The sequence below is a fragment of the Eumetopias jubatus genome, unplaced genomic scaffold, assembly GCF_037043125.1.
Source record: "Eumetopias jubatus isolate StellerSeaLion01/CBP00866 unplaced genomic scaffold, mEumJub1_p1.0 scaffold_15, whole genome shotgun sequence".
NCBI classification, from domain to species: domain Eukaryota; kingdom Metazoa; phylum Chordata; class Mammalia; order Carnivora; family Otariidae; genus Eumetopias; species Eumetopias jubatus.
The window spans coordinates 87,048,442-87,066,079 of NW_028274821.1; the positions used below are offsets into that span (position 1 = coordinate 87,048,442).

At 51.4% G+C, this 17,638-nt stretch overlaps 1 protein-coding gene across 4 annotated transcripts in view; it reads left to right on the top strand.

The window, feature by feature from the left end:
• Positions 1-17,638, top strand: part of LRSAM1 (leucine rich repeat and sterile alpha motif containing 1) — a 44,573-nt gene that overhangs the window by 11,331 nt on the left and 15,604 nt on the right. For 3 of the 4 annotated variants that reach the window (XM_028107841.2, XM_028107843.2, XM_028107842.2), the window contains 10 exons: positions 201-269; positions 2,121-2,205; positions 3,245-3,366; positions 6,829-6,919; positions 9,923-10,053; positions 13,200-13,229; positions 13,659-13,781; positions 14,048-14,187; positions 15,105-15,149; positions 17,043-17,113. In XM_028107841.2, coding sequence (XP_027963642.1) covers positions 201-269; positions 2,121-2,205; positions 3,245-3,366; positions 6,829-6,919; positions 9,923-10,053; positions 13,200-13,229; positions 13,659-13,781; positions 14,048-14,187; positions 15,105-15,149; positions 17,043-17,113 — 907 coding nt within the window. Of the gene's footprint in view, positions 1-200; positions 270-2,120; positions 2,206-3,244; positions 3,367-6,828; positions 6,920-9,922; positions 10,054-13,199; positions 13,230-13,658; positions 13,782-14,047; positions 14,188-15,104; positions 15,150-17,042; positions 17,114-17,638 lie in introns of those variants that run through there. The other variant, XM_088019132.1, reaches the window with a different exon arrangement.

Here is a 17,638-nt window from a genome sequence, read left to right on the forward strand (position 1 = left end):
TGATAAAGAAAAAGGAAGAAATGGTTTTGAAAAAGGAGCTGAGATGGAATGATCACGTAGTTGGGAGAGGGAGGGGCTGGTGTTGTTTCAACACCAGAGGCAGGAAGGGGCCCCGGTATCTTCTCGCCTCCCCGGAGCCAGAGGTCTACGGGCTTTCTCCGTTGGTGACTATGACCCCTTAGCTTGTCTTCCTCCTGCAGGTTCTGGATCTTCACGATAATCAGCTGTCAGCTCTTCCTGACGACATAGGGCAGCTGACTGCCCTCCAGGTATGGCTGCAGGACACACAACACCTGCCTCTGACGGCAAGTGAGAAGCTGCACGAGGCTGGAGAGTTCTGGTGGGGCTCTGGCCACGGCCGCCCTGGGTGCCGGCGCCCTCTGCCCCTTTCCCGCCAGGAAGCTCGGTGACACCCTGGACATGGCAGTCTGAGCTGTGGGAATCTCAATGCCATATTTTTGGCTTGTGCTTTTGGGATTTCATTGTGAGCTTCCACAAGGAGGAAGCAGGAAATGATGAATTTAGCACTCTGACTCATCCTCCCAGTTTGGATCAGTCATGGGCCCCCCGCATGCCCACGAGGAGCTGAGCGTTTCCCTCCTATTATCTACCGATTCCCTGCAGCCTCCTTGTCAGGCAGGTGCTAGCATTATCCCCCCTTTACAGAGAAAGAAGCGGCTTTCCTTCACACTTAGAGTAAAACCCACTCTCTTCACTGTGCCCCTTCAGACCCTGTACGATGGGCCCACCTGCTGCCCCGCCTCCTCTCCCGTCCCCTTCAGCTCCCTCTGGCCTTCCTGCCCTACTGCGGCAGGGCCTCCCCGTTTGGACCTCAGCTCTCCCTTCTGCCTGAGCGGCTCATCCTCTGTCAGCCCAAATGTCCCTGAGAACCCTCCCAACCTCCCTGTCAAAGTAGATCCACCTTCTGGGTCTCTGTCTCAGCCCCAGCTTGTTTCCTTGGGAGCATTAATGGCCGTGCATAGTTCCTAATGAAGGGTTTACTGATTTGACGGAGACGTAGTCCTCGGAGGGCTGCACCCCAACCCTGCACGCTGCCTCCAACGTGGAGGAGACCAAGAAATGATGGGAATGAACAACCCTACAATGTGGCTGATGTTGCATTTTACAGGTGAGAAAGTTGAGGTCCAGAGGGATGCCTGTCACGTGCCCAAAGGCACACACAACATATGTCACCCCTTAGGAAGCCACAGTGAATACTTGGGTGTAGGATCTTTGGGGACTTTTTTTTTTTAAAGATTTTATTTTTTATTTGAGAGGGAGAGAATGAGAGATAGAGAGCACGAGAGGGAAGAGGGTCAGAGGGAGAAGCAGACTCCCCGCCGAGCAGGGAGCCCGATGCGGGACTCGATCCCGGGACTCCAGGATCATGACCTGAGCTGAAGGCAGTCGCCTAACCAACTGAGCCACCCAGGCGCCCCTCTTTGGGGACTTTTTTTAACGCATGTATTTTTATAGAATTGTTGTATTCATTGATTTGTAACTTTTGGATACCTGACAGTAACTCCTAACCATCTTTTGCTTCATCAAATATTTATCTGCCACATTATTTTTAATGACTCCTTAGCTTTCCGTCACATCAATGTTTAATGAGTACTTAGTGTGCCATCGCATTGGCCTTGCTCCCCTCACAGTGCCGCATCCAGGAGAGAGCGCGGTCTGCGGGATCCAGCAGACCTGCGATCCTGTCTGGGCACCACCAGCTGCCAGCTTTGAGATCTTGGGCATATCCTGCTGCTTTTATGCAGCTCGGCTTCCTTCCCCCCAGCACTGGGATTCCTAGAGCCCTGTCATAGGCTGACTCCCCCAGGTCCCTGAACCTGCTCGTCCCCTTCTTCCTCCTTGCTTGATTGTGGGACCATCATGGGGCATTCTGTGGTCTCCATAAATGGTGGAATCTCAGCAAGAACCGGCTCCAGGTCTGGCTTTGCTCTCTCGGGCACGTGACTTCACCACTCTGAGCCTGTGGGATCATAACCATCAGTGCCTTCCTCGCAGGGCTGTCAAGGGGAGTTAAAGTGTGTGCGGCACCCTGGCTTGAAGCAGGGCTAGACCCTGTTCTCTGTGTCTGGGTTCTCGTGTCATTTTCCCCTCTCTCTTAGGTATTGAATGTGGAAAGGAATCAACTGACGTATCTCCCACGTTCCATTGGGAACCTGATCCAGCTCCAGACCCTCAATGTGAAAGGTAGGGGCCAGAACGCCTTGTCCATGTGACTTTCAGTCAGCTCTGGGCTGTCTTGGCCAGCATCCACAGAGTGCTCCTCCTGGGGAACCACTGAGCAGGAGGGCCGCCAGTCCTGGAGCATCCCTATAAACTGGACTGACCCCCTTCTGGGGAGGGGAGGGTGTCTGTCTCCATGGTAACGAGAGACAGGGTGTCTGGAGAGTTCCTGTGACTCTTCAGGGCCTTACAGAGAGGAGGCCAGCCAGTTCTGACAGTCAGGCTCCCGGACTCGGGCCCCCATATCTGTAGTAACAAGGCGCGGTCGGAGTGGCGGCCTGGCTGGGAGAGAGCCATCCAGGAGCCACAGTACAGGTTCTGACAGCGAGCGCTTCACCCTCAGGGAGGAGCGCTTCCACAGTTGGTGATGCAGCGAGTCCGTGGGGTAGGGACAGGGAGGGGTGCCCCCCACTTGACAGGGGAAGAAAAGAGGCTGGGAGCAGTGACTTGCTCAAAACCACCCAGTATGATAGTTACAGAGCCCAGAGTCACATGCACGGTGCTTGCCTTCTACATACCCCCAGCTCCCTCGTGTCCTCTGGTTGTCCTTAAGCACTTTCTGCACAAAATGCCTCAGTTTACTCATTGGTAACATCGAAATGATAAAAATAATGATACCGTGTTTATCGATCACTTACGGTGTGACAGGCACTGTGCTGAAGGCTAAGGGCTTCATATGCATAGTTTCATTGAATTCTTTGATGTTCCTATGTGCCCAAATAGTATCATTATCCCCATTTTACATGAGAAAACTGGCCCAAAGAGGTAAAGTCCATTTTCCAAAGTCACCCAGCTAGTAGTAAGTGGTAGAGTAAGAACTTGAACCCAGGCCACTAAAACTGGACCCCTCTGCTCTTCCTCACGGAGCCTCAGGTCTCAGGACCTGGTGCACACCCCGGGATCAAAGTGAGGCACCCACGTGCCCCCAGGTCCTGGCGGCGTCAGGCAGGAAGCTGGTGGAGGGGCTTTGGGAAGGTGAGCTGTGCCATTGGGATCTCTCCAGATAACAAGCTGAAGGAGCTTCCAGACACCTTGGGAGAACTTCGAAGCTTACGTACTCTCGACATCAGCGACAACGAGATTCAGAGGTTGCCGCAGCTACTGGCGCATGTTCGAACCCTGGAAGTAAGTGCGGCCCACCCACCCCCCCCTTCCCATGTTCCTGAATGCCTGCCCTTGTCATGGGGTGCTGGGCTCGGTCGTTAGGGGCTCACAGAGAGAGTGATGTCAAGCAGTTGTCATTATGTGACTTTTGCTGCCATGACGGTGGCAGAAATACACACTCCTAGAGTGAAGACAGAACACTGAATCCTGGTGGGGTCGACACTCTGTGAAAGATGTGTTTGAGCTGGACCTTGAGAGAGGACCTCGTTTTGGAGAAGTGGACATGGGTAACGGAGCATTCAGGTGCAGGGGACAGTACGGAGAATGCAGGAGGTGCACAGCACAGGAGGTGTTAAGGGAGGAATGGGGGATCTGGTGTGGTTGGCAGTTGCTGTGTCTGGAGGATCCACATCGTGAAGAGCCCAGAGCTCCGTGACAGGGAGAGCAGCCTTACTTGGAGGCGTAGAAACTGAGCATCAGAGCAGGGAGGGAGGACAAGCCCTTCCTGGGTCACTGTATTGGTTTGCCAGGGTGGCCGTAACAGAGTACCACAGGACAGGTGGCTTAAACAAGAGATTTATTTTCTCACGGCTCTGGAGGCTAGAAGTCCAAGATAAGGGTTGGTTGCTTCTGAGGCCTCTCTCCTGGGCTTGTAGATGGCTCTCTTCTCCCTGTGTCCTCACATCTTTCTCCTCTATGGGCCTGTATCCAAAACTCCTCTTCTGCTAAGAACACCAGACATAATGGATTAGGGACCAGCCTGGTGACTTCATTTTGAACTTGTTTACTTCTTTAAAGACCTTATATCCAAATGCAGTGGCATCTGAGGTACAGGGGATTAGGACTTCATATATGTGTTTTTGGGGGACACACAGTTCAGGCCTTAACAGACACACTGACACAAGGCCGCTTGCTCAGGGAAGGTGGGGGCCCTTACAGTTGTGATGACAAGACAGCCCACATTTATCTGGTATTTACAAGGTTAGGTGCTTAATCTGCATCAGTTCCCTGAATCCTCAGGAATATCCTGCAAGCCAGATACCGCTGTGCCCCTTTGCAGGTGAAGCGGCTAGGCCATGGACAGTTTAAGGAGCTTGCCCAGGGGCCGCACAGCTAGTGATAGCAGAGATGGCGTTGAAAACCAGGCAGTGTGAATTGAGGGCCTGTGCTCTTCACCTCTGTGCAACTCAGCCTCTGGAACAGGGACTTATCTATCCCTGATGACACATAGTCTGGCCAACATCCCAGAACACTCTGATGAGCCATCAGTGAATTACCTGTCAGTCCAGACTGCTGAACATCAGCATCTTTATCAGAAGTAGGTGGGTGAGCATGTAGACAGCAAAGGAAGGGGGCTGACCCTAGGGGCTGGTCCCTCCCACTGTGGCAGCCAGCCTGAGAATGGACAGGATGGTCAGCCCCTCTCCCTAGGCAGGCTGGAGAGACAGTGCTGTCCAACAGAACTTTCTGCAGTGATGGAAATGTCCAGTGATTGTGCTGTCCCAAGTCGATAGCCACTAGCCACGTGTGGCCCTCGAGCACTGGAAGTGTGACTAGTATGACCAAGGAAGTACATGTTTACTTATACATTTTTTTTTTAAGATTTATTTATTTACTGGGGAGAGAGAGAGCACACGCACACAAGCAAGAGGAGGGACAGAAGGAGACTCCCCGCCAAGCGCAGAGCCCCACGTAGGGCTCGATCTCACGACCCTGAGATCATGACCGGAGCTGAAATCGAGAGACACTTAACCGACTGAGCCACCCAGGCCCCATGTGCTTAGTGGCCACCGTACCTGAGCGCACAGCGCACAGCAACACTGATTCTGAAGCCCTCATACGTCAGCTAGTGGGAGCTCTGAGAGTGATGTACTTTACATCCATTCTTTAAAAAAAAACCTTTTGAGCTTCTTGGTGGCACCTTGGACAAACCCTTTTTCAGGATGAGACCATAAGTGACCATTCTCGGTTAAGGCCAAGGTCTTTCTCACGTTTTATCTATTACCCATCAAACAGCCCTGCCGCTGGGTGATATCGTGCCCGTTGAACAGAGGGAGCCAAGCCTCAGGGAAGTCAGCTGCCCTGTTCAAGGGCACACAGCTGGGACAGGATGAGCTGGGGTCTGACACCAGGGCCAAGTGGCTGCATGCATCGCTGTCCAGTTGCTGCTCCCGCCGATAACGGGGACACCCGCATCTGTGTGTCCCATGCAGTAGCCGCGGCCACCTGTGGCTGTTGCACACTTGAAACGTGGCTGGTGCCACTGAGGGACTGAGCTTTAAATTCGCTTTCATTTTAGTCAGTTGAAATGTAAACTGACATGGCCAGGCGTGGCTCATGGCCACCAAACTAGGTGGTGCAGCCCCAGCACCCACCACACTGTTGGTGACCAGTATTACCCATGTGGGTGAATTTTCTTTAGGTTCGGCCTCCCGGGATGGGGTTTTCTGCTCTCGGGCCCCCCAACCTCAGGCAGTTGGTTCCTGTGCTCTAGGGCAGGCTCCTTCTGCAGTGCGTGTCCCCGGGTGGAAGGGCTGTGCTCACCAGGCTTGGGGGGCCTCTGAGCTGCTTTCCCCACTTAGCCACTTCCAGCCTGGTCCCTCAGGCCTTCTGGGGCGGGCCTGTCTGTCCCAGGCAGAGAGGATATGGGCTCCTGAAAGGGGCTTTAGATAACTTGTGCCAAGTCCAGGAGGCCTCTGGGAAAAAGTAAGAGGATAGCAGGAGGGCTTGATTCAACAAACAAAAACAATGGAAAACCTCACGGCAGGGCTGTGGACAGCTTTGTGGGCATTTGTGTGAACCAGGCCCCTGCTTCCTGGGCCTCATAAACCCATAAGCAGGTGCCTGCGTGCCCGTATAAACATCGGGTTTTTTCTTACTTAAAAAATCACATTGTTAAAAAATTCCAATTTCATGTAGAAAGTACCCCAGAATCTCCCCTTTAGAGGAAACCATTTTGATTTTGATATATATTCCTCCACGCTTTTTTTTAATAAATACACTAATGTGAGAGAATAGGAGTATTTCTGGGCGCCTGGGTGGCTCAGTTGTTAAGCGTCTGCCTTCGGCTCAGGTCGTGATCCCAGGGTCCTGGGATCGAGCCCCACATCGGGCTCCCTGCTCAGCAGGAAGCCTGCTTCTCCCTCTCCCACTCCCCCTGCTTGTGTTCCTGCTCTCGCTATTTCTCTCTGTCAAATAAATAAAATCTTTAAAAAAAAAAAAAAGTATTTCTTTTAACAAACATGGAATCTTATTCTGTATGTTGTCCTACAATTTCCTTTTTTCCCCACTTATTTAAGTTTTTATCCAAAACCATGAATCACGTGCTGGCTGCACACCAGACACTATTTTAGGTGCTGGGAGCAAGACAGGTAAGCTGCCCCTGCTCAGCGGAGGAGACAGTAAACACAGCTTCGTAACTAAACCAGGTGCTTGGGAATTGTACTGATAACATGTATAAAGAGGTTCCCCTTGTGTCTGCAGACTCTGAGCCTCGACGCCTCGTCCATGGTTTACCCCCCCAAGGAGGTGTGCAGTGCCGGCACCCAGGCCATTCAGCAGTTACTCTGCAAAGGTAAAGCCAGGCAGCCTGCCTCCTTCGCTCAGTGAGCAAGCATGGTCCCAGCAACTGCCCTGTGTCAGCCCAGACTTGGGGGACAGCAGAGACCAAGGAGACCACAGTTCCCGCCTGCTTGGAGCTCTCCAGATCTGGCAGGAGACACAAGCAAAGCAGATGGTCACAGGAAATCGAGTTACTGCTTAGGTTGGGGCATCAGGGAAGGTCTGAGAAAGTGGCTTGGCTGAAACCTGAGGGCGTTTAGGACTTAGGAAGGAGAGGAGGCCATTGCTGGTGGGAGGAGAAGCATGTTGAAGGGCCTAGAAGTGTAGGGCAGTGGGAAGCGTGCGGCAGAGGGGGCTGGGGAGGCCACTGGGGCCTAGTGTCGCACAGGAGAGGGCTCACTCCACCTGCAGGGAGAAGGTCCTGGAGAAAGCTAGTGTGGAGGCCAGGGACCAGTTAGGAGGTCATTGGGGTCATCCAGGACCGAGGCCACGGTGGACTGGACTTGGAGGAGTGACAGTGAAGCTAAGGTGACAGGAGGGCCACCATTGGTCCAGGTGCCCAGAGGGGAGGGCAGAGTACCTGGCCACCTCCCGTCTGGCAGATGGTCTTAATTAGGGGCTCCTGTCACCTGGGGAACTTGTAGAACACGGCCAAGACTCATACAGCTGTGGGTGACAGATGTCATGGGAAAGCAACAAGAAAGGAAAGCAAAGTCTTTCGTACATGATTCCGGATCAATTGGATATTCATGTAGGGAAAAAGAACCTTAATTTCTTCCTTCAACAGCACCAACCATAGAATGTTGATAAATTACATTTCACTAACATCAGAAAGACACCATTTAGGGAAAGAGGGCAAGCCATGAAGTTGGAAAAGATCTGTCCATATGAATATATGTCGAAAGCCAAGTACAGAAATACTCATGGCAGCACTGTTCATAATAGCCCAAACCGGACACAACCCAAATGCCCATCGGTGGTGGAACGGGTCAGGACGCTGTTTCAGACTCACGCGTGAATACGATACAGCAATCAAAAGGAACAAAAAAAGCAGTCTTACTGCTATGGCCATGGTGAACCTCGCAACACGATGGGCCGTGAGAGAAGCCAGACACGTTTATCAGCACACAAGCACTGACCCCAAACCGAGCCCTGTTCATAAGGGTGATTTCACTCTTAAACATTCACCAAGCTATACGTGAAGAGTTTTTGTTCTTTTCTGTATGTATGTGATACTTCAGTTAAAAAAAATAGTTACACATCCCACAACGGCTACTCAGGCCACACACCTACCAGATGAGTCTTCGAGCAACAGGTGACTCCAATGTGTACCCTGGCCAATAGCTGAGCTAGACAAATTCTTCAAGTATAATTACCATAGGGGTATATTAGCTTCAGGTGTACCACATGAGGACTTAATTCTGTACGGGACTCTGCTCATCACTGTAAGTGTGCGTCTAAATCCCCTTCACCTGTGCCACCCATCCCCCACCCAAACCCTTTATCTTCCTTAAAAAGATTTTTCAATTATGCAATTTCTAGGTATACAGAAGACAGAATAAGGCAGTGAACATGTGTAGGCTTGCTCTGCAGCTTAAGAAATAATTCTTCAATTTGTTTACACGGTGTAGTAGGTATAAATATGCACATAAGGTTTTGGGGTTTGCTCTCTTAAAAACATCTTTTAAAATCCACAAAAGATAGTGCACTATTGTGATTCCTGTTTTTCTCACTCAAAAATAGGTCTTGGGCCTTTTCCTATCTCATGACGGATGCATCTGTCTTGTTTTAAAGTTCCATGTAGTTTGTCACGTGTTGGAGCCCCGCAACTTACGTAGCCTTCCTTTTACAGTGAACGTGAGCTCATTTCCAGTCTTCCACTGTTGCGAGCACGTTAACCCACCCCTCTCTGGCGCCGTGGGCGTGTTCCTCCAGGGCGGGCCACAGTGGGGCTGGCAGACGAAAGGGGCCAGGCGCTGTGCGCTGCACCAGTTTAGGTTCCTGTGAGTAGCTTCTGAGAGGACCCTTTCTCCCTCCCACAAATAACACTTGGTGTGTCATCTCTAAAGTTCTTCTAAGCTTATTTATTCCGACGGATAAGCAAAGCAGCCTACTATTATTGTAATGTCATGTCCTTGGTTTTTTTTAATGTTTTTTCATATGCCTACTGGCCCTTTTTAGTATTTCTTTTCCCGTTTATATTTTTATTTTTTTATTTTTATTTTTTTTTTTAAAGATTTTATTTATTTATTTGAGAGAAAGAGAATGAGAGATAGAGAGCACGAGAGGGAAGAGGGTCAGAGGGAGAAGCAGACTCCCCGCCGAGCAGGGAGCCCGATGTGGGACTCGATCCTGGGACTCCAGGATCATGACCTGGGCCGAAAGCAGTCGCTTAACCAACTGAGCCACCCAGGCTCCCTCCCGTTTATATTTTTAAAAGACAACTTTGACCATATTAAAATCCAAAAGTTCTTTACCTCAAAAGGATCCCATCATTAAAGTTAAAAAGGTTACCGTCTGGAAGAAGATAGTTATAATCTATATTATAGGCCCAAGGTTATTAGTTATGGTATATAAAGAGCACTTATAAATCAACAAGAATAAGGCAAGTAACCCACTCAAAAATGGGTAAAGAGTACGAACCCTGTCAAGTTATATAGGAGAAAATTATGCAGGGCCTGAGAAGGCAAGCGTCTTGCCCAAGGTCTCATACACATAGGAGATTATGGACCCAGGCTTCTCCACTAATCTCCAGGCTTTTCTCATCTCATTCTCACGTGGATGGTGAGGCAGCTGGCCAGCCTATCTATTCGCTCAGCTGACACTTACTGAGTGCTTGCCATAGTCCAGGCCCTGGCTTTAGGACTCGTGAGCAGGATGGAGGGCCCGGTTCATTCCAGGGCAGGGGAGCAGTGGACCAGGCAGGTGGGACAGGGTGCTGGGGAGGAAGTCGGAGGCTGCAGGAGCTGACGTTTCTGCCCCCTCCCTCCTGGTCAGCTTGTGTCCTCTCTTGCAGAGTCAGGACTGGAATACTACCCTCCTTCTCAGTACTTGCTGCCAGTCCTGGAGCAGGACGGAGCTGACACCTCCCGGAATAGCCCTGATGGACCCACGGACAGATTCTCCAGGGAGGAGGTAGAGTGGCAGGTAAGGCGTACCTGCCTGCTGACAGGAGTGGTGGGGGGGGTGCACCGAGGGGGCCCTGGGCACTGGGGGGATGGTCAGAGTTGGAGGCCCTGGATTCCCCCACCAAACTAGAATTCACCTCCATCCAGACCAGTGTGCTGAGATGCTCTCACAAAGCCTGTGCCACCTCACCCCACCACCTCACCAAACATGCACCAAGCTCCTCTCTGCTCCCTGAATCCCTCGGGACCTTTGAACTTGCAGTTGCCCCCACCCACCCACCCACCCACCCAATCTGAAATTCTCCTTGCTCATCTCTCACTAACTCCACCTCATCCTTCAGTTGTGTCTGAATCCCACGTCCTCTGAGAAGTCTCCGCGCCACATCAGCCCGGGTCAGGTCTCCTGCTGTATGTTCTCCGGGTGCCCCATGTTTCCTTGGGAGCACTTATCATGGCTCTAAATGAATAATTACATGGGAGATGATTTGTTTAATGTCTGTCTCCCCTGCTGGATGGAGCTTGGGGATTGTGTGTGTATTGTTCCTTGTTGTCTCTCAGCAAGTACTTCCTGCCTCGGTGCCCCTTGCTGTACGGGACTCCGGTCATGCTCTCCTGTCTGTGAGAAGTCAGGGAGGCACACGTGTCAGCACAGCAAGGGGCTGGCCCTCCCTGGTCCCAGGGGGTGAGCTAGCCTAGGACGGGCATAGAGGAGGAAGCTTGGTTAGAGTTGGCCACATCAGCCAGGGGCACCTGACACTGGAGGCAATCAGAAGCCACCTCTGTCCCCACCTGCACTCCCACAGAGGGCTCACAGCCCGAGGCCTCTGGTGGCGGGCAGCGGGGGCACCAGCTGCCAGGGGTTTGACTTCTTACCTTCCAAGGACTTTTTATTCATCTCTGGTTCCCTGGTGCCCCCCTTCGCTGTTTGACAGGGCCACCATGTATGCCTTTGTAGTTTTGTTTTTCTCTTGGCAGCTCAGTGAAAACTAGAGAAGGGGAAGATCTCGATCCAGGAAAATCGTGTCCATTTATACTCTCAGGAAGTATTTGCAACAAACATTTCTGAAACAGGATTAGCAGACTGAACATATAAAGAGCTCTTTCAAAGCAGTAAGAAGCAGAAAACCATCCCAAGAGGGGGGAAAAAAAAAAAAGGCCAAAGATCTATCAACAGATACTTTACAGAATAAACTGGTACAGATGAGGGGCACCTGGCCGGCTCAGTCGGTAGAGCACCTAGCTCTTGATTTCAGGGTCATGAGCTCAAGCCCTACGTTGGGCATAGAGCCTACTTAAAAACTAAACAAAAAAAACAGTACAGATGATCAGTAAACATGAAAAAAACCCAATTCCCCTAGTAATCAGAGACTGGTAAACTAAAACAACAAAATACTGTTTCTTCCCTCAGATTGTTACAAATGTCACTTTGATAATTTCTTGGCCAGAGTGTAGGGAAACAGTGGCCTCATAAGTTGCTCTTGGGAATGGAAACCGGTGTTCCCACTGTGGAAGATAACCTGATAATATGGGTCAAAACTTTAAGTGGCCGTGGCCATTGCCCATGATCCGGGAGTCCCACCTCTTGGTACGTAGAGAGAGACACTTGTGCAAGGAGACATTTACGAGAATGTTCCTTGCAGCCTTATTTGCAGTAGGGAAATATTGGAAGCCCCCTGAATGTCTGCCAGTGGGCAAAGGCTGAGCCATCTGTGTCCTCTCCCTATCATGCCCTAGATCCATCCAGGCGTGGATCACAGGACAGATGGCTAGGTGAAAAGGGCAGGCTGCGGAACACAGTGGGTATAGTTTAGTGCCCTTTTTATGTTCAGAAAGGTTCAAATATATAGGAAAGCAGATCGGCAATAGCCATTAACATGGGGGATGGGTAGGAGGACAGTTTGACAAAAGGGCACGAGGCAATTTTGGGTAATGGGGTGGCTCTTTCTTGACTGTAGTGACCGTTACCTGACTAGAACTGCATACCAAAAAAATGAATTTTACAGAATGTGAATTTTGCCTTCATTAAAACATATATGAGCACACAGACAAATCTGTATTTTCCAAAGGCACAAATTATGGGTAAATAAATGTGTGCACTCGGGTCTGGTAATGGTAGTTACATGGCAGGGGGGCGGGAGGGAACCAGGATCAGGCTGGGGAATGGTCCATGGATACCTTACATGCTGTATTTTAATTTTTTATGAAGATAATATATTCCAATATTCTGTATAATTAAAAGTTAATTTTAAAATTTTACTCCTATCTCAGCATGGGACAAACCCGATTTCCTCATAATATGCTGCTTTTACAGCTCAGACAGATTGATCTGGCCTCCGAGCTGGATAACTAAGTACAAGGGCCACTTAAAGATATCTGTGTGTGTTTGTTGATGTTTAACTATAAGAGTAATTCATGCTCCTTGTCACAAGTCTGAACAATACAGAAATATGTAAACTAAGTGAATGTCACCCCCCCCCGCCCCCACCGCAGTCCCCACCCCCTGGAGGTAATCATCACAAACTGTTAATGCATCTCCTTCCTGAGTCCGATCTGAACAGATACAAAACTCCGAGTTGAGTTTTGTTGCGTTGTTCTTACAAGAACAGCGTCCTGCTGCACGCAGAGTGAAGGGTGGCAGACCTCTTTCCCCGCAGCCCCCCACCTTTGCCCCGTTACTGGATAGCTGTGCGACCCACTGCGTGGAATCACCATGACGTACTGAAGTAACCGTCTGAGTTATTGCCAGGGTTTCACTCTGTAGAACAATTCTGCAGGAACTTGTACGTGTCCCTTTGTGTTTGTGTTTTGGTGGGCTAGAATTTTGGGGCACTGCAGGTATGCTGTACGGACAGGGAATCCCGCATTCCACTTCTTGGTCCCCTTATGGGGCACCACACCTCCTCGGGGCTGCGCCCCCGGAACTGTCATGGAGAGCTTCCTACCGTGTGCCAAGCCTGGTGGTTCTCTGCCCTGCTGTCCGCTAGAACCCTCTGGGAGCCCTTATCAGACTGCCCTTCCCTCTCATCCCCCCATCATCCCCCCCCCGATTCTGACACAGTGCTCTGGGGGTGGAGCTGGTGTCTGGCTGCCCCACGATTCTGGCCACGGGCCAGGAATCCCACTGCTGCCACCTTCCCTTGACCACTGTCTTTTCTTTCCCCCCAGAATAGGTTCTCAGACTATGAGAAGAGGAAGGTAAGAAAATGGTTTTTTCCCTTAGTCACTTTTCTTATCAGAGATCTATTATAAAAGATGTGAGGGAACAAGTTCTTCCTGTCTCTAAATTAGAGGGTAAACTAAAGGTTTCCTCTTACTACCTTACCTCACCACATCCTTGCGCAGCCTCGGTGGTGAAAGGGTATCTTCACCTCACAGATGAGCAGTCTGAGGCTCAGGGACCCCAGACTCTAAACCTCTAGCCCCTGCCAGTGAACAGAATGTTTTATTACAGTTGGGCCCCGGCGGGGGGTGGGGGGGTTAATGAGAGGCACTGGGTTTGGAGGTTGTTGCTCAGTGTGAAGACCTTCAGCCCGCACTACTGGGAGTTGAGGCGTGGATTCACCCTGCTCCTGTGTCCTGATGCCCACAGAGCCTTGCCAGTCATCACCAGGATCTGTATTGCAGGAACAGAAGATGCTGGAGAAACTGGAGTTTGAACGGCGGCTGGAACTCGGGCAGCGAGAGCATGCCCAGCTCCTTCAGCAGAGCAACAATCAGAAGGACGAGATCCTTCAGACGGTCAAGGAGGTCCGTGAACAGCCAAGTGGGGTCAGGCTTGTCTGCACGCTCCCTGCCAGGGAGGCCCTCTGCTGTGGGGAGGTGGTGGGAGTAAGCACTCTCCCTTGATCTTCCAGAGCCTGGGGGGCCCTTACAGATCACCTAGCCAGCCTCCTCATGTGTGATGGACACCCCAAGCCTAGCAAGGGGAAGCCCTGGGCCAAGATCACACGGAAAAGCCTGGCAGGACAGGGCCCCTTGCTGCCAGCTCAGGCCAGCTACCTGTCCTGCTGCAGGAGCAGTCCCGGCTGGAGCAGGGCCTGAGTGAGCGGCAGCGCTACCTGGACGCCGAGCGGCAGCGGCTGCAGGAGCAGCTGAAGCAGACGGAGCAGATCATCTCCAGCCGGATCCAGAAACTCCTGCAGGATAACCAGAGGTCAGGCCCCCACTCCCCAGACGCAGAGACCTTCCCTGACATCGGTACCCTTTGAAGAGCCCAGGATAGGGATCCATTTCTCCCTTATAGTCTCAACTCCTGCCTGAGGTTTTTGTTGTTAGGGTCCAGTCTTGGTGCTGCAGTTTGCAGCAGCCTAAAGAGAAAAGAATCTGCTCTGAGCCTGACCTGGTTTGTGGCTTGTCCTCAGACCCGTGCCTCCCGAGTGTCCCGTCTGTGAAATGAGTGGGTATAACAGGAGAGTTGAGATCACATCCTGCTCCAGTATTTTAGGTTCCAAGTGACCCGTTGCGCTGAGGTCAGCCATAGTGAGATTTTGCCTTAACAAATCCTGTCCAGGGTAGGCGCCGCCAGGAGCCAGTCTCGGTGGGCTTGGGGGAAAGGAAGCCAGATAGAGGTCTCCAGAACCTCTAGTTGGGGTCCCTTGGGGAAAGCCTCCAGAAACAGGTTTTTGCTGTGTCCCCTGTTGCTTCTAGGCCTCCTTTTGCTTTTCACTCACCCCTCCATCATGCAGCAGTTACATGGTGCCCGAGTGAGGCAGCAGGCCTGCCGTGTGCCCCGCAGCGTGCTCGCCCCACCGAGGCAAGCTACCGGAAAGCTACTGTTTTTTGGGTGCTGCTTCCATGCCGAGCACTTTGTGTATAGTCTCTCATTCGCTCTTTACAAATACTCCGTGAAGCTTTTTTTGTGATGAGCCCATTTTGCAGATGAGCTGGGGCTTGGTGTGGCTGAGTACCTGGCCCAAGGACACAGAGCCCCGAGATTCTAAGCTGAGAACCCCGGCCGGTTCCTAAGCCCCCTCTTCGCAGTCAGTGCAGCGAGGGGAGGGCAGTTCTGTTGGAAACAGGCCTGCTCGTGACAACTGCAGTGACCTTTTATGCTTTTGGTTTTCTCCACAGGCAAAAGAAAAGTTCTGAGATCTTGAAGTCGCTGGAAAATGAAAGGTTAGTGTTTCGCTCAAGCATTTTCTCAGTGTTGCCTTGGGGTCAGGGGAGAGGTTTTGGGGAGAGAAGCCCTTGTGAGTCTCAAGGATTATGCCAGAAAGTTTTCCTAAAGCTGTAAGGAGATTCACCTCCTTAGGAAATATTGAATTAAAAAGAATCACCACCTGCAAGTTTAACACACATGTACATTCCTGAGAAAAACTGAGATGTAAATAAAAAAATATGTAATGTCCAACTATATGGCTAATATAAAAAAAATCAGAAAAATCAGTTTCTTATTGAGGGAACACAATCTATTGTGAAGTAGAAAAGGGGGGGCTGCAGTTAAAACAGAGCAGTGTATGATTTCTTCAAGACACAGCGTGTATCTGTGCTCAGAGGACCCAAGGAGCCACCGTGAGTGGCTTGCCAAACATTTCTGAGAGGTAGAAATCAGACGTGGTGATCTTTTGGGTGTTTTCCTTTGCGTTTTCCAGGTTTACTGAGACGCACCCCTTTAGTAATTAGGAAAGAGGGTAGCTGAGAGGGAAGAGCCCCTTTTCTTCTTTCCCCTCTCTTCTCCCCCCCTGCTCCCCTCCCCTGCAGGATTATCCGGAATCCCTCCTGGTTCCCTGGAATTCCAGAATAGCAGCGTGGGCTTTGCTGTGGTCCTTATGCCGGCCTTCCAGGCCCCTGGCTGCTTGGGAAGAACTCCTGCAGGGTAGCCCCTTCAGCTGTGGTGCTGCGGGAGCTGGGAGCCACCAGGGCCCAGCCCGGTTGTGGCCAGTTCATCTGGCACGCGCTGACCAAGTGCCCTCTCCCTCTTTGGGTGCCCTGGGCCGGGCCGCGGGTCCAGTCATACGGCCTTCCTTCGAGTAGCCTGTGGGCCTGGGCAGGAGGCAGAGGTGCTCAGATGCTGCTTCCAACGAAGCGAGATCCTGCAGAGAGATGAGAAGATGTTCCGTCCCAACCACTAGGACTCGTTTACAGTGGGGGAACGGCACACACGCAGCGTGCACATCCAGACGTGCACTTACCTTTTAATTTTCATTTACTGTGTCACAGATGTGTGTCCACGCCAGAAACCTCGTTGGTAGTAGCTGTAGAGTATTTACTATGTGATTATATCCGAATTCATCCTCTGTGGACCCAGAAGTTCCCGGTGTTTCATAATGACAAGCACTATTGTAGCACTATTCGAGTCTACGTTCTATTGAACGTAGGCACTGACGTGAATTTTTTTTTTTAAAGATTTTATTTATTCATGAGAGACCGAGAGAGAGAGAGAGAGAGAGGGGCAGAGGGAGAAGTAGGCCCCCAAGGAGCAGGGAGCCCAATGCAGGACTCGATCCCAGGACCCCGGGATCATGACCCAAGCCAAAGGCAGACGCCTAACCATCTGAGCCACCCGGGCGCCCTGACGTGAATATTTTTGAAGGATGTGTTCAGAGGACCTTTTGATGGGTCTTGCCACATTGCCTTCCGGAAGATGCTTTGCCAGCGGCTGCCCTTCTCAATGGGCCACAAAAGTGCCCACTTCACCTTCAGCGCCGCCACGGTGCTTGGCGCTTCCCCTCCTCTCCCAGCCTGGTAGGGGAGGGGGTTGTACTCCTAGTTAGCGGTGATGTGAGCCTCTTTCCGGGCGGTTATTGGTCACTTGTATTTAAGCATCCGTGAAGCGGCCGTTTTTGTTCTTTGCCCATTTTCCGAAGGGCATGTTCATCTTGTTATGCAAGAAACTCTGCCTACGAGGCTGCAGGTTAGGCCCAGGTGGAAGTGCGTGATGCAGCAGGAGCTGGTCTAAGTGGGCACATCAAGGAGGACTTCCTGAAGAAGGCAGCATTCCTCTGATGCGATTCCCTGTTGGAAGTGTTAGATCTGCTCAGTAAATGGATGGATTTTTTTTTTTTCTAGAATAAGGATGGAGCAGTTGATGTCCATAACCCAGGAGGAGACAGAGAACCTGCGGAGACGTGAGATTGCCTGTGAGTGGGGAGGGTCTTGGGGAGGGGTGTGGGGTCCTGGGAACAGAGCTTGTCTGACTAGGGTGTGGGGGATGCCGCCTTCTTCCCGTAGGTCAGGTACAGCGGGCTTGAAAGGGGCAGTAAAGTCCAGGAGGGAAGCGTGGGCCCTGAGGTCAGGCTGACTCGGGAACAAGCTGTATGACCTCAGGGCCATTACTGTTCCCTAACTGTTTGGAGCCTCCATGTTTTTATCTGTGAAATGGGGAGAACAATAATTCTCCAGCTCATGGGGTCATTTGAAGGTCAGATGAGATGATACCTGGCACTGAGTGAGCACTTCACAAAGGCTGTAGGGTTTCTGTTACCAAGAGCTGTGGTTGGCCCCTCTTGTGTTGCCAGGAGCTCCCCATCCTGCCATTCCCAAGAAGTGGCCCCAGGGCACCACACTGTGTCCATACTTGCTGTGGGGCGGTGGGGGGGGATACTTCCTGTCTGATCCTGAGCACTGAGAGCATCCAGCCACGTGCCAAGGAAGACCAGGAGTCC